The sequence below is a fragment of the Pogona vitticeps genome, chromosome 2 (genome assembly GCF_051106095.1).
Source record: "Pogona vitticeps strain Pit_001003342236 chromosome 2, PviZW2.1, whole genome shotgun sequence".
NCBI classification, from domain to species: Eukaryota; Metazoa; Chordata; class Lepidosauria; order Squamata; family Agamidae; genus Pogona; species Pogona vitticeps.
Window position 1 is genome coordinate 124,365,601 of NC_135784.1, and position 18,430 is coordinate 124,384,030.

Genomic DNA, 18,430 nt, shown 5'->3' on the forward strand with positions numbered 1-18,430 from the left:
GTTAGGCAGGGTTGTTTTTTTTTACAGTCAGCATGATAAGTAGAGTTTACATGTAACAATAAAGTGGTCAGTCTTCAAGATGTCACAGCCCTTTTTGTTACTTAAATGTCGTATTCTAATAAGTGAAGGAATCTATCTGAGTCAGGGTGTCTTCAAAAGAATTAATTGCACACACTTTGATGTCATCATAGAAGTTCTGTGTCATCACAGAAGTGGAGGTGGCTTGAAGGAGGAGATGGTTCTCACCTGTTTCTGTTAGCAGGACATCCTTGTGCACTGGAAGAGTTGAGAGCTGTTAAGTGGAGGGGCAACTTAGCGTCCAAGGGAAGAGTTGCCCAAAATTAATGGGTATCATAGGACACAATTAGCAGGCTTTGATCAGATTTTAGACATGCCACCTAGTGCCTATTTAACTTAGCAGCTGGCTCAGCTATGAACAAAATCCTATTGCGTAATTTAAGCAAATTTATAAGTTTTGGCCCTCTCCTCACAGGTAAATAAAGAGCCCCTGCCATGATTCTTAGGGAGGTACATGTGAGAAAGGGACAACGTACATGTGCACGAGGCCCCATGAATCACAGTGGGAGTTCTTTATTTACCTGCAAGGAACAGACTAACATTTACAATATACATACAGTATACATATATATAATGTATATATAATATATATATAATGCATGAAGTTTTCAGTTGTTATGGCCTAATAAGTTAAACGGGGCTTATGCCTCAGTAAATATGCAGAATAAATTGCATTGACTAGAAACTAGAGATTTGGCAGAGTTATTTTCTTGGACTAGGGGATTAGGGGAAGAGAGCAGAGATTGATAAAAAGAAGTTATAACATTGCCCTTTCTTATGCTCATTCACTAGGAGTGTCTCCTCATATTCACATAATGCCTTCCATACCCTTCCATATCCCTGAAGGTGGATTAATTTTGGTGCTTTCATCATGAACAAGAGTGACACCTGTTGAATTGCTGCCTTCACAAAATGTCCATCGTCTCATTTTGTAAGTTAATGGGACCCAAGCAAAGCATTGGTACTTTCAGTGGAATGTGCTTCTCGTGGTCACTTTGCACTCAGACGTAAGCACTGCACTCTCCGCTGACCCCCTCATGTGTGTGGCCTAGTTCCTCTGTCATCAGAAATGGCTGGAATTGTTCCTGAACCTTGTTCAAATGTTGTTGCCTTGGAAACCGTCAGAGCCAGCAGTCATATTTGCTAATGGCATCTCGTCTGCTCTTTGTGTGGCAGACAGTTAAGTCATGAAGAGTGCCATTTCAGGGTTCAGTACATGATGGGGGTGAGACTCTAAGCTGTGGGCCAAAACTTGCTTTATTCTGATTCTGAAAATGTGATGTATTGGGGAGAAGCAGCATGTTTCAAAACTATGTTCCATGGTTTCTTTTCAAATACCTCATAATAATTATATATGCTTCTAATAAGCACATATTTCTCCTAATTTATAATCTGTACCTACTTTTCTCTGCAGTGGTTCCCACTCTTGGGTTCCCAGGTGTTCTTGGACTACAACTCCCAGAAATCCTAGCCAACAGTTAGTGGCAAAGACTTCTGCAAGTTTTTTCCCAGAGGTCTTCACCGCTAACTGTTGGCTAGGACTTCTGGGAGTTGTAGTCTAAGAACACCTGGGAACCCAAGACTGGGAACTACTGTTGTAGAGGATTTCTTTGTAAAACACACCAAGGGACTAGTTTGGATACAACACAACATCATTAGAGGTACTGCATCCAAAGTCAGCTTCCAGTAAGAAAGAAGCAGCAACAAGAAGAATGTATGGTATTTTTAAATGTGCAGCTTGATTCCATTCCGGCTTACCTATATCCTTCTGTTCAATGGTACATACTCCTGCTAAGAACTGCAGCTTACATTAATAAGTGATTATTGTCTCTTAGAATTTCTCTGAATTATGAAAAATATTTTTGATGCTAAGGTGCTGAAGAAAGAAGTTGTTACATTTAGATTAGGCATCCTTCAGTCTCAAGAGACTACAGTAACATGCTTTGAATAGAGGACTTGGAACAGCGTCTAGTGTGGCTGAAAAGACCAATTCAAGAGGGACAATCCCTTACACACTGAAGACAAATACTGTACAATCTGTCCCCTTTCTAACTCCCTGATTTTGTTGGTTTCATGACTGCCTCTTTGCCTTGGCCTGCTGGATAGGGGTCTCTTCAAATTGGGAGATGCCGTGATGCACCGCCTGCCTCCAGGCTGAACGCTCAGATGTCAGGGTTTCCCATCTGTTGAGGTCTGTTCCTAAGGCCTTCAGATCCCGCTTGCAGATGTCCTTGTATCGCAGCTGCGGTTTCCCTCTGGGGCGATTTCCTTGTTACATTTATCTCAGCAATAACAAGACACCATGGATTGTATATTCCAGTTATTTATGGGGGAAGGTGGGTTTTATGTTGCAGCAGAAGAAATGAGACCTTTTTTTTGCCCCACGTACATGGCCATTTACATGGGGCTGCAACAGAGCTTTGAGTCCTTGGCCTTGATGCATAGCAGCCTGTCTATAATACTGAGAGAGAAGATGGCTGACTGCTTAATAAGCAAAAGTGGTCTGTGTAGAAAGTCCCTCCTATAAGAATCAGGCTCATTAATGCAGGACACAGTCCCTTCTTCCGGTCACTGGTGCTTTCTTCCTCTGTTCTGTCACGGGGTTTAACCATTTTTGAAGATGGTGTTGAGAAGCTTCAGATGATCTTGCAGTTGGTAGGAAGTCTGCTTATTGGCTTACTAACAGTACAGGGTTCTAGGGTTGTAGGATTTGGGTTTGAATAAGACAGTGTTAACAGAATGAAGAGGGCTGCTGACAATTATCTTAATTTCTCAAACAATTCCCTTCATTTGTTTGAAAAACTGCAGGTAAATGGCCCACCCAGACTTCCTACTCCACTCCTGTCCAAAGGCTGAACACCATGACTATTTTGACTTGGGATGCAGCAGCTCCGAACATGGATATTATGTTGCATTCAAACTAATCTCTCAGGTTCTTAAGTCAGTAAGTACTTGCCATATTCCTGTCTGTATCTATGTATCTATATGTTTTCTATCAACGGCGACGAGGAAACTGGAAAATGTTTTAGAAAAGGGAATCCCTTTGGGGTGAGGGTGGGAAAGGCATGTATTTTCTCCACTTTTGATGGGGATGATGATGAAGAAGAAGTTGAAGGTGATGATGGTGAGGAGGAGGAGGAGTATCCTGGGCTGATGGTTGGGTGCAGATGTGCTATGCAAGCCCATGCCAGGCTACTTACCTGTTGGGGCCATGTGTAGATAAACATGCCAGCCCAAAACAAATCCTGCAAGGTAGACAAACTGCCACCATCCCATAATCCAAGAACCAAAGCTGAGGGAATGGAGGGTTTTCTGGATGTCACAGTAGGTACTAGTAGAGCAAAGGCTGAAACCCACAAGCCTCTTGCTTTCCCAGAGTCTCAGGCAGAAACTAGCATTCATCAGCAGTCACCAGAGCTGGACTGGAAGTAGTACAAGGAACTTTCTATACTCAGGCATACACCCACAGTCTGCAGAGAAGGAATCCTCCCTCCCCCAGTCCCAATCTTTAGACAAAGGGTTAGCTAGTAATTACTATGTGCCTGTCCCCAAACATATTGCCTTCTTCTGAAGCACAAAATTTCTTTTTGGCTGTGGGGTTGGGGGAAGAAGCAACACAGGGACACAGCAACCTCTGCTAGGAAGCTGGGGTTATAATTTAGTTTATGCACTAGGTAGAAGAAGCCAATTAGTCAAATTAATAATTCTACTTGTTGAAAAGTCCGAATAGTCTGAATAGTCAAAGCTATGGTTTTTCCTGTAGTGTTGTATGGAAGTGAGAGCTGGACCATAAAGAAAGCTGACCGCCGAAGAATTGATGCCTTTGAATTGTGGTGCTGGAGGAGACTCTTGAGAGTTCCCTGGACTGCAAAGAGAACAAAACTATCAATTCTAAAGGAAATCAACCCCGAGTGCTCATTGGAAGGACAGATCCTGAAGCTGAGGCTCCAGTACTTTGGCCATCTCATGAGAAGAGAAGACTCCTTGGAAAAGACTTTGATGTTGGGAAAGTGTGAAGGCAAGAGGAGAAGGGGACGACCGAGGATGAGATGGTTGGACAGTGTCATCGAAGCAACCAACATGAATTTGACACAACTCCGGGAGGCGGTGGAAGATAGGAGGGCCTGGCGTGCTCTGGTCCATGGGGTCACGAAGAGTCGGACACGACTAAACGACTGAACACACACACTTGTTGAGCAGATGATTCTTCAGCTTGTAGTAATCTCTTAGAAAGCTGATGTCGAGAGAGCCCAAGGTGGTGTTGCAGGCAACCACTGATGGTATCTTACATAGCCTTGTTAATTTTCAGGACCTGAGCAACATTTAATGGAAAAGACACTGCAGTATTACTAGGAAAAGTGGGGAAGTAGGAATAGAAATCAACCTAATATGAGATATTGTTTGTTTGCAATATCTGAGCAGAACTGTTAATGATTTGGCATTTTAGAGAACATTAACTCATATAGTCACCACACATGAGAAGGTTTTTTGTTTGTTTGTTTTTTACTCTTTGAAAAAAAAACCCTGTATTTTGACTGCTTCTATAACCTCTCATTGCCTTTGAAACATCTCCCTTCCTGGCCATGAAGCTACAGCAATATATCTTCTTGAAAATGCTCAAGCTGGCAAGCCTGTTCTGTGCTTGCTCTGTTTCTAACAAAGTAACTGTTTTACCTTTTAAAGAGGTATTTTTGAGGATCAATATTTCAGCCCCTGCAGCCTCGATTCCTTTCAAATAAAACAAGTGTGTGGAGCCAACCATTCTCTTCCAAAATAAGCATTTTTCAATTTATCTGATCTGTTTTAAATTTGGGGATTTTAAGGTCACTTGTTTCTGCATGGGGAAAAACAATTTTACTTTAGAAAAATCATACTTCAAAAACCCTTTGCCCAGACCTCCCTATATCTAGAGCAAAAGCAGCCTGGCTGCTGCTTCTAATGTAGCTGCCAAATTTGGTGCTAATCTGAACTCCAGTTTCAAAGTTATAATTTTTTGTTTGCAAGGCCCTCATTTTATAATTGCCTTTTAGAATGCTGATTTCCTCTGTTGCACAATCATATAATAGCACTCTCATTTGAAATCACCTGGGGTTCTTCTACAACATGATTTAAACTACTCTGGCCAGGAAGTCTGACAGATAGCAGTCAACCAGCAGAATCTCTGACCTGTCAAATATGGAAAAGAAATATTTTGATAAGGAAGACAGAACCCCTGGAGATTATACTGATACATTCCTTTCCCAGTTTTAAGGCTAGTGGTACTTCACATATTCAGGTGAGCACAGATGGGAGCAGAGCCATAACTAGCTGTTTTGGCACCTGTAGCTGGGCTGCCTATTGGTTAATCTTGGGTCATCAGAGACTGGCATATGAGGGGAGAGGATGGGAGAATTCATGGGTCTGAGTGCATGATGGCCACACTGGTTCCATGCTGAACTTGCCTATTTGTATTTTCTTCTGGCTAAGAAAAAACAACTGGATGGTATACATGTTCAGGATGGGCAGATCCACATGTGTTCAGTAGCAAACACCAGCACGTGGGTTTGTGCTTTTTCAGCAAAAAAATGTTGACTTCTTTTAAATTTTGGTACTTCGGTCAAACCTTGCTTGCCCTGCCCTAGTTAGCTTTCTGTGTTGGCAGGATCCATTCCTTCTCATCCATCTAAACTAGCTTATCTTGTGTACACCTGGCAAAGCCATGGTTAAAGCTTGAATACTGTTGCCCAGACCTGGTCTTGACTTAGCCTCTTACCACATAATAAGGGGCAAATAAGACTTCAAACATCACAGAACGAGCTAGAAATAAAGGATCTGAAGGAAAGGCTGAGATCAAGCACTGTATGCCTGATCTGTATGCCTTAAAAGCATCTGCCAGTAGGTGGCCTCTGAGAATGCAGATCGAGGCACCAATACTGGCAGCCCCAGGTGTAGAAAACGGCTGTTCTTAAAGGACAGAATTCCATCTGCTTTCCTCACCTCAGACGGGATGCACTCTCTGTTTCCAATGAGAAGGACAAGACGAGAACACTTTCTGATTTTCTGCCTCTGATTTCTCCCACCCTAACAGTATGAGAAGGATAGAATGTCTGCTGAAATCAAGCCCTTGACAGCTATACATAGTACATCCAGACGTGCAGAGAAACATGCTTTCTGACAGGGATGTTGGCAAGTCTTTGGGTTCAAGTCCCCGGTCCGAGTCCCAAGGCTTAAGTCTGAGTCTCTATTAAAAAACAAGCTCCCCCCTCCCCACTAGAATAGAGAGGGAGTGAGTGGGTACGAATTCATGAGTCGAGTCTAAGACATTGGGGGGGGGGAAATGAGTTGAGTCCGAGTCAAGCTACCGGTGTGACCTAAGTCCAGCTTCACAGAGATTCTCGTGACTTGAGTCCCCATCCTTTCTTTCTGAACACCAGCTGCTGTGAAACCTAGGCACAGGTACCCTGGCACTCTGCATTCCAGTGGAAAGCCTAGAGCATCAGCTGACAGCTCAGAATGATCCTTTTTCTGTTGTAAAACTGCATCCACTTGGCTCTACTAATAGTGGACAAACAGTCACATGGAGGGAAACAACTTTCCACAACTTTCCTAATTTGGCCTCCTTTTTTTTCCTCTTGCCATAATGGAATTGCCCCACCTCTGGAACTTCATAAGGTGTGTTCCCCCATCACTTGCCTGTACCGAGGGAATAGGTAACAGATGAAACAATACTATTGATTGATTGATAAATAAATGCTGCTGACAAAAAACTTTTGTTTCCTTTTGTCATTTGAGTTATCTTTTTTTAAAGGAAATTTTAACTTTGTGTGTATATATATATATATACAGATCCAAGGAAGTTAAAATTTCCTTTAAAAAAGATATATATATATAAGCATCATAGGAGAAATTCATTTCAATAAATTCATTCATTTATTCCAACATTTTAGGGTTGAAAGAGGAGATAAATCCAAGATGGACTGCCATATGTAGAATTCATATGCTAAAGAAGAAGGCACATCATGTTCACAAAGACAACAACATAGACTTGTGTCAGCCTTTCTTACAGCTCAGCACTTTGTTTCAAGCACCCGAGGATTTTAAGTTAAAACTAAAATACACAGCCAGTAATAAAGGACCCTAGAAATTACTACTGATGTGCATTTCAGATTTTTTAAAAAACCATATATCCCCAAATTCCTTTTCTGTCTGTCCCTGTCTCTTTCTCTCTGGAATCCCACCTACAGGACATAGACCTTACAAATACCTCAATTATTTTCATCTGGAGAGAAGGCCCAGCTAGAAGGCTTCATGCCTTGGATACAGCTAAATTTCTACTTGAAAAGGAAGCTTCCCAGGAATCATTGACGTAGTTTCCATTTCATACTGGAAGTTAGATCTATGCAAGGCATGAAGCCTGCCAGCTGGGCCTTCTCTCTAGATGAACATAATTTAGGCGTCTGTAAGATCTGTGTCCTGCAGGTGGGACTCTCAGAAAGGAGAATTATGGGATTTGTAGTTCAAAAAAATCTAAAATGCACATCCCTAGTTATCGCCATATAAATGTCTCTGAACTAGAGTCCTCCATGTTCTGGTCACTGTATAGATATCACCATCTTTCACATTTTTACTCAAGCTTCTTGATGACTTAAAAACAACTGTGTTTTAATATCTGACTCTAAAGGTTCATGGGCACTTTGGCAGTGTATGTTCTTCATCCTGATAGAAACGGTCAGTTCTCTTCAGTGATAGACTTCATTTCTGCATGGTGGGAGCCTGAGTGTATGCCATTGTCCTGGACACGCTGCCGGAACAGGAACGGAAAAACCTTTTTGAAGGACTTGCGGAAACTGTCTCCCATGAAAGCATAAACAATGGGGTTGAGGGAAGAGTTGAGATATGACATACAATTGGCCCATGTCTTGATTTTGTAGGTCTCATAGTTGGCTTGGAAATGGAGGTAGAAGCCTTGAAAGAGCAAGTAGAATTGGATAGGACCCCAGCAAATGGCAAACAGCAGCACAATCACCACAACCATCTTGGAAATCTTGGCCCTCATGGCAGCTGATCGCTCAGACAGATGGCGCACCTGCTGGGATTCAAGAGAACAGCATGGAAAATATATCTACAGTAAAGAATGCGGTGTCGTTTGGAGTGAAGATTCTGCTTCCGTGATGGGGAAGAGGATCTGATGGACTGCAGTGGCAGGACTTTGGAATTCATGGGGATAATAGGCAGTCATAGTTGCTTCATGTGCAACCACTAAATTCAGCTGTTCAGTGAAAAATGTGGCACATTGAGAATCCTAGATTTCATATTTTGAAGACAAACATTTCTGGATTGTATGGCTTTGGAGAAGAGATTGCCAATGCATGGGAAATCACTCACTATAGACAGATGGACAGATAAACGGATCTTTTTTTATTAAAGGGAAAAATTTTATTTGTGGATACAGATAAGAAGTGAAAAAATGTTCATATTAAATTGTTTGCTAATATCATTACACAGAATTTATGTATGTTATAGGAATGTTTAAAATACTAGGAACTCCATTCATCAGGGAGTACTGTCCATTCAAGACTTGTAGGAGACGTATATTAATTTATCGATGTGGAGAGATATGGGAGAGTTACACTTCTAGACCAGGGGTTCTCAACCTTGGGTCCCCACATATTCCTGGACTACAATTTCCAGAATCCTTCACCTCTAGTTGTGCTAGAGGGAACCACTATTCTAGAGAATCAAGGACCATATATGCCCAACCCAGTCCTTTGAGAGCTATACATGTGTCTCTTATCTCTTCCCACCCAATATATATAACCCCCCCGTGTTATTGACAAAGCTGGCTCTTCCCCTTTTGTGACAATAAAAACATGGGGCGGGGGGGGGAAATGTGGTGGGCTCCCAAAACATGGTCAAACATCCCTCACTTTCTCCACAGGGCAGCAGGGGAATTTTTGAGCAAAACGCGGAGGTGGCAGGGGGGTGCTGGAGGGCTGTACTTTGATTACTTCTGGCATATATGTAAATCCTAGTAGTTCACATTTTTTTTAAGAATCCTCAACCTGTGGCGGTATGGCTTAGAAAATGTGGGTGCAGATCAAAAACTATGGTGTGCTTTCCCTAGGTATTGTATAAATCTCCATGAATTCTCTCAGTTATGAAATATTTACTGAAAGGGCAAGAAAGTTAATGAAAGACTCTGCATTAGATATGATTAAGTATCAAAATACAATTGTGATTGTTATTAAATAGCCATTTATTTGTAATGATAATTGAACCACCACCTACTATGCATGAGTTAAGAGGCTCTGTGTTGTCATGTTTGATCTAGTCACTTCCAACTTATAATGACTCTATGAATTATTGACTTCCTCAAGCTCTTGTCATTCGCAGTCCCCTCAGGTCTAGCAAACTAAAGGCGGTTGCTTCCTTTACTGAGTCAATCCATCTGATGCTAGGTCTTGTTCTTTTACATACTACCTTCTATTTTTCCTACTATTTTATCTTTTCTATTTAGTCTTGTCTTCGTATGAAATATCCGGACTACAATTGCCTCAGTTTACTCATTTTAGTTTCTAGTGAAAGCTCAGACTTAACTCAAACTTATTTCTCTTTCTGGCAATGTGCAGTATCTGTAAAATTCTCATATGTATGTATGTGTGTTATGTTCTGTTAGGTTGGAACCAACTTATAGTGACCCTCCCAGCATTTGCAAAGTCTATGAGATATGTAAGGTGTGGCTTTACCAGTGCTGCCCCACCCCTCTGAGTCCCCATGGCCAAGCAGGGATTCAAACCCAGGTCTCCTGAGTCCTAGTCTGTCACTCTAACCACACTGGATTTCTATCATCCAGCACTGCATTTCCAATGAACTGGGGTTTTTTTTGGGGGGGGGTGTTGTTTGTTTTTTCTCTTTTCTCTTTCAGCCTTTAAGAAAGCAAAAGCAAAGTGTGCTGCTTATATACTGACCCACAGTGTGGTATAGAAGAACTCTCTAGGTGGTTCGCAATATTCTTTTTTAATTACGCAGGCTACATATTTCCCCCTTCTCCACCCCTGGGGGCTGCATACTCATTTTACCGACCTCAGAAGGATGGAAGGCTGAATCCGTGTTGTGAATCCCTTGGTACTGAGCACTGAACATGAGCAGAGTTTTGGCTGCAATACTACAATTTAATCATGATGCCATGAGTGATTAAACCACAAAGAATCTGATCAGGATTCCTTGGACATACAAGGAATGGTTAATTTTTACATTATTCATTTCTTACTACATAGGAAGTCTGAGTGTCACTTAGATTATTACAATATATGTTTTTAATAGAAAAAATATTGAGCTCCATACATTATGTAATAGCTATCCTCAAATAAATAAATAAATAAATAAATAAATAAATAAATAAATAAATAAATAAATAAATAAATAAATAAATAAATAAATAAAAGCAGGGGTTCCCCAACCCCTCGGTCCATGGCCTTGGAAGGACCAGGCCACCGAGACAGATTTTTGAGGGCCAAAGGAATATGTGTATATATGCATATGCGCATCCAACTGCATTCCCACCCACCTATATGCACGCGTGCACACCCCATCCCCTGCACACATGCACGGATGCCCACCTACCTCCTGCATGCACATATGCATCCCCACCTGCCTCTGACATGACTGCCCACCCCCTCCCACCTCCCTCATGCATGCACAGATGCCTGCCCCCGCGCCCCGGCACGCACGCATGCATGGATGCCCATCACCACCACCCCCGTCCTTGGGAGAATGGTCTTCAACTAAACTGGTCCCTGGTGTCAAAAAGGTTGGGACCACTGCTCTAGAATGTCTTGGCAATGTCTGTGTGGGCCTGGTATTTAAATTTTTGCAATGTATTTTCGATATGCAAGAGACTCCCTAGATATTTTTTTTAATTATCTGTATTTAAACAGTATCTATAAAATATAACAGGTGGATGGTTGCACAGATAAGACTGATAGAAAAATGGACAAACAGATGAGCAGGCAGACTGTTGCGATCACAAGAGCACTAGAAGTAGAGAAACAGAGTGACTTCAGTTTCTCTTCTCCACCTTACCTGGTAGTCACGGTCCATGGGCTGCACCACAGGTCGTCCAATGCGCTTGAGCATGATGGAGTAGCAAAGGCAGATAGTGAGCAGGGGTAATAGGTAGACAGCCAGGAAAGTATACAGAATGAAGCTGCGCTCTTGTCTCTTGCTGATGAAAGCCTCAATGCAGTACGTGCGCAGCCCATACCAGTAACCCACCTCAGTACGATGGTACATAGCCATGGGTAAAGACAGAATGAAGGAACCTGTTGTGGAGGGCAGAGAAGTCGTCAGAGACACACAAGTCATATCCCTTTGAGGTAATAATGTCATAAATATTACAAATGATCAGCATTCTTGAGTAATGTATCTTCCAATTTCCCCTAAAGCTTGGGGTACAATGTACTGCACTTTAGAAGATCCTTGCTGCCTAAATAGCCTGTTCAACAATCTTTACGTCCTGATTTTAAATTAATTTTGGTGTATAGTGTGGGCGGCATATAAATTAAATAAATAAATAGATAGATAGATAAATATAATTTTTTTTTTAAAAAAAGAGTAATATTCGCTATGCAATAAGGTCTGTGAAGATTCTCAGTCATCGAGGTGAGGTTATCAGGAAGCTGAGTCATGGCAACTGGACTTCTTTCTTATTAAGCTGAAATGTTTCACTACTCATCCAAGTAGCTTCTTCAGTTCTGAGGAGAGTTGATAGAAGATCCCTGATATATCATCAGGATTCACTCCCCCCCTGGTCTGAATAGGCTCATTAGATGGACAAAGGGCAGGGAGGGGGGAGTGAGTGAAAATCCCACCTTTACAGTCCTTCTCCACCCATTGTCATGGGTCGTTAATGGTCCTTAACAGTGGTCTTTCTGGTGTGTTTGGTCCTGATCTTTCTGGGGGAGGGATGAAAAGGCAGCATGATAAATAGGAGGCAGATTGTCTCTAAGGCTTCCACCCCTGTTGAGTGAGGGATTTTCTGTAGGCACATATATGGCCTCGCTGACCACTCTCTCAAACCACCTATCTTCTGGGTCCGGTCCAAAAATGAGTACATCTTAGTCATCAAATGAGGGTCCTTTGTCCTTCAAATGAAGGAACAGTGCTAATTATTGCACAATGTGCAATAATGCTTGTTTCATTCTTATAGCCTATCTGACTTCTGCAGCTATTTTCTGTCAATATAATGTTTGAAAGTCAAATTAGGTTTTTCCATATTAAAACATCTCTCAAATTATATTCGGGTGTCTTTCTTATCATATTCACCAAAATGTAAATTAGGAGTGGTGCCGTACCCTGTACTCCTGGCATCACATACATTAAGGGGCCCCTCTTGCTGTGTTGTACTGTATATGGTCACTATCAAAAGGAGACCTAAGAATGTATAGTTGTGCGCACAAAGGTTCCCAAGTGATCTGAAGCCAAGGATTCCAGATCACATGGAGGCTTGCTCGCATGCATGCTTCTAGCTGTATGCACATAGGACTCTCTTGTGGATATGTTCATGCTGTCTTCTTAAATGCTGTGGTGAGATATGAGGCATATGTGATGTGTATGGTGTTAAGGTCAAGGCTAGGTGAGGCAGCCCCCCCCTAACTCTTGTGTTGCTTGAAAACTATAGGAAGAGTGTCTGAATAAGGCTCTGTGCTCTTGCAAAAAACAACAAAAAAGAGAGAAAAAAAGAACAGCAACTTTGACAAGAAAGAATGAAGAGAAAGGCTGGTTACTTAGTAAGGAGTGTAGTGTTAGTCTTTCTGATTATGATGTTGCAATGAGTAAAGATGAGAAAGAACATTATTGGACTAAATGTATTTTAAAGGACCTCAAAATAAAAGTAGCCCAGAGACACAGAGATAGAAGAGAAGGAAATAAAGTGTGAACTCGATTCAAATGCACTGTATGTGAATACAGTGGGGTCTTGACTTAAGAACGTCTTGAGTTAAGAACATTTTGACTTAAGAACCACTCTCATAGGAAAATATTGACTTGACTTAAGTACTTAGATTTGAGTTAAGAACTGAAAAAAAACCACGTGGGAGGCAGTGCAAAATGTGAACTTTCAGTTAACTGTTGGCCAGTGAAAAGGGTGCCTGTCTGCTTCCTCACTCCTCCCAGCGTTTAGAGAGTGGATTGGGAGACAGTCTTCGGACTGCCTGGTACTGTCCTGCCTGGACTGTATTTTCCCTGCCTTCCCTGAACCTTTCTTGACCTAAGGAAAAAAGAAAAAAGAAACAAAATATCCCCCTCTAGTGGTCGAAGGTGGAATATCAGCTTCCCATTAGTTTCTATGGATGAAAAAAGCAGATACGGATCACATGGTTTTCAATGCATTCCTATGGGAAATGCAGATTTGACTTGAGAACTTTTTGACTTGAGAACCGCCTTCCAATACGGATTAAGTTCTCAAGTCAAGACCCCACTGTACATACAATTTTAAAAAGATGATCAGAATTGTAAATTGTTCAATAATTATAGTGAGAAATTCTTTTCAAGTTAGGTTTTACTGGCAAGCTCATGAAAATTCAGCTCACAAGAGGCAAATGACTTCATGGGTAGAACACCTCACTTAAGGGGGTTATGCAGCCTCACTCACCAATCCAGATGGCAATGCTGATAGCCATGGCTATCTGTGGAGTTCGATAGCGCAATGACTGCAGTGGGTACAGGGTGGCATAACAGCGGTCCACACTCATAGCCATCAGAGTGATGCACGTGGCCTGTACGGTCACCTGGTGAGATGACAAAGGTAAGTGGTTAAGGAATTTGAAGGTAAAAAGCCAAGTGTGCTGAAAGTAAAAAGACAGTGTACAACTTAATTATGCAGCTGCACTTTGCCCCCCCCCCCAACAAGTTGAGTAGTCCATTTATCAACCTTGGAAGGATGAAATACTGAGTGAATTTTGAGCTGGCTACCCAGGATTGAACCCACGTAGTGAGCCGAGTTTTGGCTGCAGCACTGCAGTTTACCCACTGCACCACAAGACTCTCTAGGCCTTGGGGAAAATGTGAATTCCCTATGCTGTTTGACCTTTATTTTATTTATTTATTTATTTTATTTATATCCCACCTATCTAGTCGGTTAAGACCACTCTAGGCGGCTCCACTTTGCTGTTCCCACATCGCAATATGCCTAGACAATCAGACATGCAAATTCAGCTTATGTTTACCTTCCAGTGGCCAATCAAAACACACTGGAATGCAAGATATGGAGTTAAGGAAAGACATCTTTCACCACTGCAATGAGCAACTCTTATACGTTTAGAGTAAACATATGATCTCATTTGACCTGAAGTTGTTACCCATCAATAAGCTGCTGCTGCTGCTGTTGACCTCAGTACTCTCTCACTGCCAGCCCTATCCTTAATGTATGAATAACCACTGTTCACCTACAGCTTTGTACACATTACACAGTACAGTATATACACATCAGATACACACCTGCCACACACAGTTTCTTCTACTGTTCCAGCTTACCTGCTGCAAATAGTTGACAAATTTGCACATGAAGTCCCCAAAGACCCAGCTGGGCAGAGGGTAGAGTGTGGCAGTGAAAGGTACACAGCATATGAGGAAGATGATGTCGGTGGTAGCCAAGTTTGCTGCAAATGACAGAAAGCTGATGTTGCATTTTGGCCTGTTGAAACATTCCTTGGAACTTGTAACATTATTTTTTTAAAGAACACTGGTTATTTCCTATTTACATAGTAGCATAATAGTAGCATATTACTGTATCTTTTAGTTGCTTTGCTAATGGTTATTTTAAAGACAACCTCAGGCAACAGTGTAGGAAATAAACTCTTCTCCTTGTGCTAAAAAAGAAAGAAAGAAAAGCCAGTGTTACAACTCCTTTGTTATTTTTATCAGGTAAATTGTTACCTCTTGGTCATCCTAAAAAGTAACATGCTTACACCTCTTTGCTTTGTTTCCTTTAGATAATATTAAAAATGTGAAATTGAACCAAGGAACTGAGAGTGGATTTGAAAGCATCTTCATTTAATTTCCAGCTGAACAAATTCTAGACGATGCTTGTATTTGCATACATGAACATAAGATGAAGGAAATATTATTGCAAAGTTGACATGGTTATGGTTGTTGTGGGTTTTTTTGGGCTCTTTGGTCGAGTTCTGATGGTTGTTTTTCCTGATGTTTTGCCAGTCTCTGTGGCCGGCATCTTCAGAGGACTGGAGTAGGAACTCTGTCCATGCTCTGTCAGAGTTCCTACTTCAGTCCTCTGAAGATGCTGGCCACAGAGACTGGTGAAACGTCATGAAAAACAACCTTCAGAACACGTCCAAAGAGTCAGAAAAACCCACAACAACCATCAGATCCCGGCCATGAAAGTTTTCGAGAATACATTGACATGGTTACTTTAAACAGCAGTCAGGGCTCCAACAGAGGACTTGATCTAGTAGCAGGAAAGGTGTGCGTCGGATTGTTTATAAGGAGCAATCTCCCCTAAAGTGACCCTTCCATCCATTGGGGAATCATTCCATCCCACCCCTCAAAAACTGGTAGCTAGGTCCACCTTGGGTATGGATCGGGGGTGAGCTGGAGTGCAATTCCCCATGTGTTGTATGATTGCTGGTAAACAGATTGTACCACACCACTCCACAAGTGGTCCAAAAGGCAATCTATTTGCCCATGAGATCATACCCACCCAAAGATAGAAAAGGAGGTGAAAGAGCTCCAAAGAGGGACATCAGAACCACTGCTATGGAACCGCCATTTCCAAACTTGGGTCCACAGATGATATTGGATTTCAGCTCCACAATACAGGGTGTGATCAGATGGAGACAGAGCTTGTATTTTGGACCACTTGCAAGCTACCTTCTGGCAATCACATAACGCACAGGAGATCATGAACCAGACCAACCCTGCTCCATGATCAAGCTATACTTCTTTTGGTCCAGCCATGGGATTACTCACTTTTTGGGTCCAGCTGGACTGATCCCTGTAGGGATGGAAGGGCCATGTTAAGGCAGATCAGCACCAGCAAAGTGACCCTTCCGAGCAAGCTCAGACAGAAACTATTGGTCCCGGAAACAGCTGTGATGGATTTTGGGAACTGTAGTCCTAAAACAGCTGGAGACAAGTTTGGCAGCCACTGGTCTAGATCAGTCACAAATACCCTGTTCATGGAGTACAAGTCTTCACACAAAGAGTAGAATGCTTAGCAGTGGCAGACCCTGGGATACAGAGCAAACTAACCTCTCCTCCCCATTAATATGGCTCATATGAAAAAATTAATAATCTGCACTTTTTCACATTAAAGAAAAAGAAGAAAGCAACCAGATAAAGGAAGACAGGCTGTGTGAAAAGTTGGGAGCTGATCCCCCACCCCACCCCGATCATACGCACGCACGCGTACACACACACACAAGGTAGCTTCTCCCAACCATGTTATTGATAGATTCAAGGACTAGCTTCAGATATCCTGACTGGTACCCTTGACAAGTTCAAAGCAGCAGAACATGGGGACTCTGGTGCTTTTAAAGGAAAACTGTGAATGCTGTTAAATTCTCACTGTGTACCAACAAGAGAGGCTGAATTTGTATTTAGTATGGGAGCCTACCTTCCACTAATATCTTTTTAATGCATAGAATGTTTGTTTACAACTCTCCTATATGCAGAGTATAATATCCCATTGAATCCTATGGGGCTCACTCCCAGATAAGTGGGTGTGGGATAGCATGGGAGTAAGCCTCACTAAAGAAAGTAAGGCTTCCTTCTGGGTAGTCACATATACTGTATTCTGTTAACATAGAGGACTGTGTCTAACAGTATTGATAATATGTATGTAGAACTATTCTGAACTTTGTAGTATTGGGGAGGAGCTGTGTGATAAACATGTTGAATAAATACCAGTTACTTGTGTGTTTGTTATATCAATCTGCTGTTTATGAAATCATTAAATGCAATCAAAGTATGTCTCAGAAATGACTAATCCTAGAAAACACTTTATTTACTCCATTGGATGGAGAAGTTGGCAAGTGATACAGTAGTGTGAAAACCAAACTACTGCAAAGGAAGCTAATACTTCAGGTACCCTTGGCAAATTCAACATGCCATGTTACTTTCAAAGCCTTTGTTTTCTTGTTTTACTTACAAACCACGGGAATTAAGAGACTGAAATGGTTGCATATGATGAGACTAGGAAACATTCAGCACCCTGATGGGCACAATCTGACCGAATGATAGTTCAAGGAAGAAGTCAGAACTTGGGAATTAGAGGCTGAGCAAAAGGACATCGTACAGCAGTACTGTACTCTTTCTGCCCCGAAGCCTGGAAGAGGTGACCACTTTGGGAAATTTTGCTGTGACTCTGAGGCAAGCACAGACAGAGGAGAGAAGGTAGATGAGGGGGCAGCTCACTCACCAATGTAGAAGTTGGTGGCCGTGCGCATCTGGCGATGCTTGCCGATGACATAGATGACCAGGGAGTTCCCCGCCAGGCCGAGTAGCATGATGAGGGCATAAAAGACAGGCACAAGCCATGCATCAGTCAGAAAAGGGGGCGACGTGTCCTCCTCACGGCTGCTGTTAAAGGCCCACGGGTGCAGACCAACTCGGGGGCCCTCCGGCCCGGGCTGGCCACCACTTGGGACGCTCACCCCGGACCGGGTGGGCTCTGCAAGCCAGGCCTCCGAAGGCACCGGCGAGGCATCCATTCTCGGCGGAAGAAGGCGGCCGCCCCAGGGTCCCGCAGGGAGGGCTCGGGCAGCAGGAGGTCAGCCCATCCCTCGGAGCAAGGCGGACGGGGGAAACTCGCCGACAAAGACCAGCCGGAGAAAAGCGGCCGAGGGGAAGCTCCGAGGGCAAGCGGTCTCCCCTCAGCCGAGAAGAAGGCGAGCGGCAGGGATCGTCCGGGCAGAAGCCGGGCTGGCCGCCGCCGAGCGGGAAGAAAGCCGGCCTCTGCCCTCCCTCCACCCGGGAAGGCTTCACCCCGGCTTCGCGAGGGCGGCCAGGACGCAGAAGGAAGCTGCCCCGGGGAGCGCTCCGGGCCTGCCCGCTTCCTCGACACTTAGCGCCGCCGCCGCCCCCACCGTCCGCTGAGCCCCGGTCGGAGTCCGGACTGGCCGAGGGCGTCTTGGGGTTTCGAAGGGGACCCCATCTTGCCCCGGGAGAACATTTCCTCCTCCGGCGGGTCGCGCGGGGGTGGTCCCGCTCCTTTCCCTTTGGCCGCTCCGGAGGTGAGGCGGGTGGGTGGGTGGGTGGCTGCCCGACGCCTCCCTGCCCCCCTGCCCCCCTCCCTCCCCGCCGGGCAGGGCACCTAGGGCGCCCCCGCCAGCATCCCGGCGCGCCTTCGGACCGAGCG

The 18,430-nt window shown here is 43.4% G+C and overlaps 1 protein-coding gene across 2 annotated transcripts; it reads right to left on the minus strand.

Moving 5' to 3' along the window:
* Positions 1–6,968: 6,968 nt before the first annotated feature.
* Positions 6,969–17,922, minus strand: LOC110080406 (G-protein coupled receptor 54). Of its 2 annotated transcripts, none has more exons than XM_020796286.3 (5): positions 17,492–17,922; positions 14,590–14,714; positions 13,709–13,844; positions 11,140–11,378; positions 6,969–8,143 (listed from the first exon to the last, which is right to left on the minus strand). In XM_020796286.3, exons 1-5 carry the CDS (start codon positions 17,781–17,783, stop codon positions 7,787–7,789), a joined length of 1,149 nt encoding a protein of 382 aa, XP_020651945.3. In that variant the 5' UTR covers positions 17,784–17,922; the 3' UTR covers positions 6,969–7,786. The 2 variants fall into 2 exon arrangements, with proteins under 2 accessions (XP_020651945.3, XP_020651944.3); XM_020796285.3 differs by having other exon boundaries at positions 6,969–8,146.
* Positions 17,923–18,430: the final 508 nt, after the last annotated feature.

What these genes read in the sequence shown, in the direction of transcription:
- LOC110080406 (XM_020796285.3), bottom strand. Translation starts at nt 17,783, where the DNA reads ATGGATGCCTCGCCGGTGCCTTCGGAGGCCTGGCTTGCAGAGCCCACC. An exon ending in GGCCACCAACTTCTACATTG is followed by an intron (nt 14,715 to 17,491) that starts GTGAGTGAGCTG and finishes TGTCATTTGCAG; the next exon opens with CAAACTTGGCTACCACCGAC. An exon ending in CAGCATTGCCATCTGGATTG is followed by an intron (nt 11,379 to 13,708) that starts GTGAGTGAGGCT and finishes CCTCCACAACAG; the next exon opens with GTTCCTTCATTCTGTCTTTA.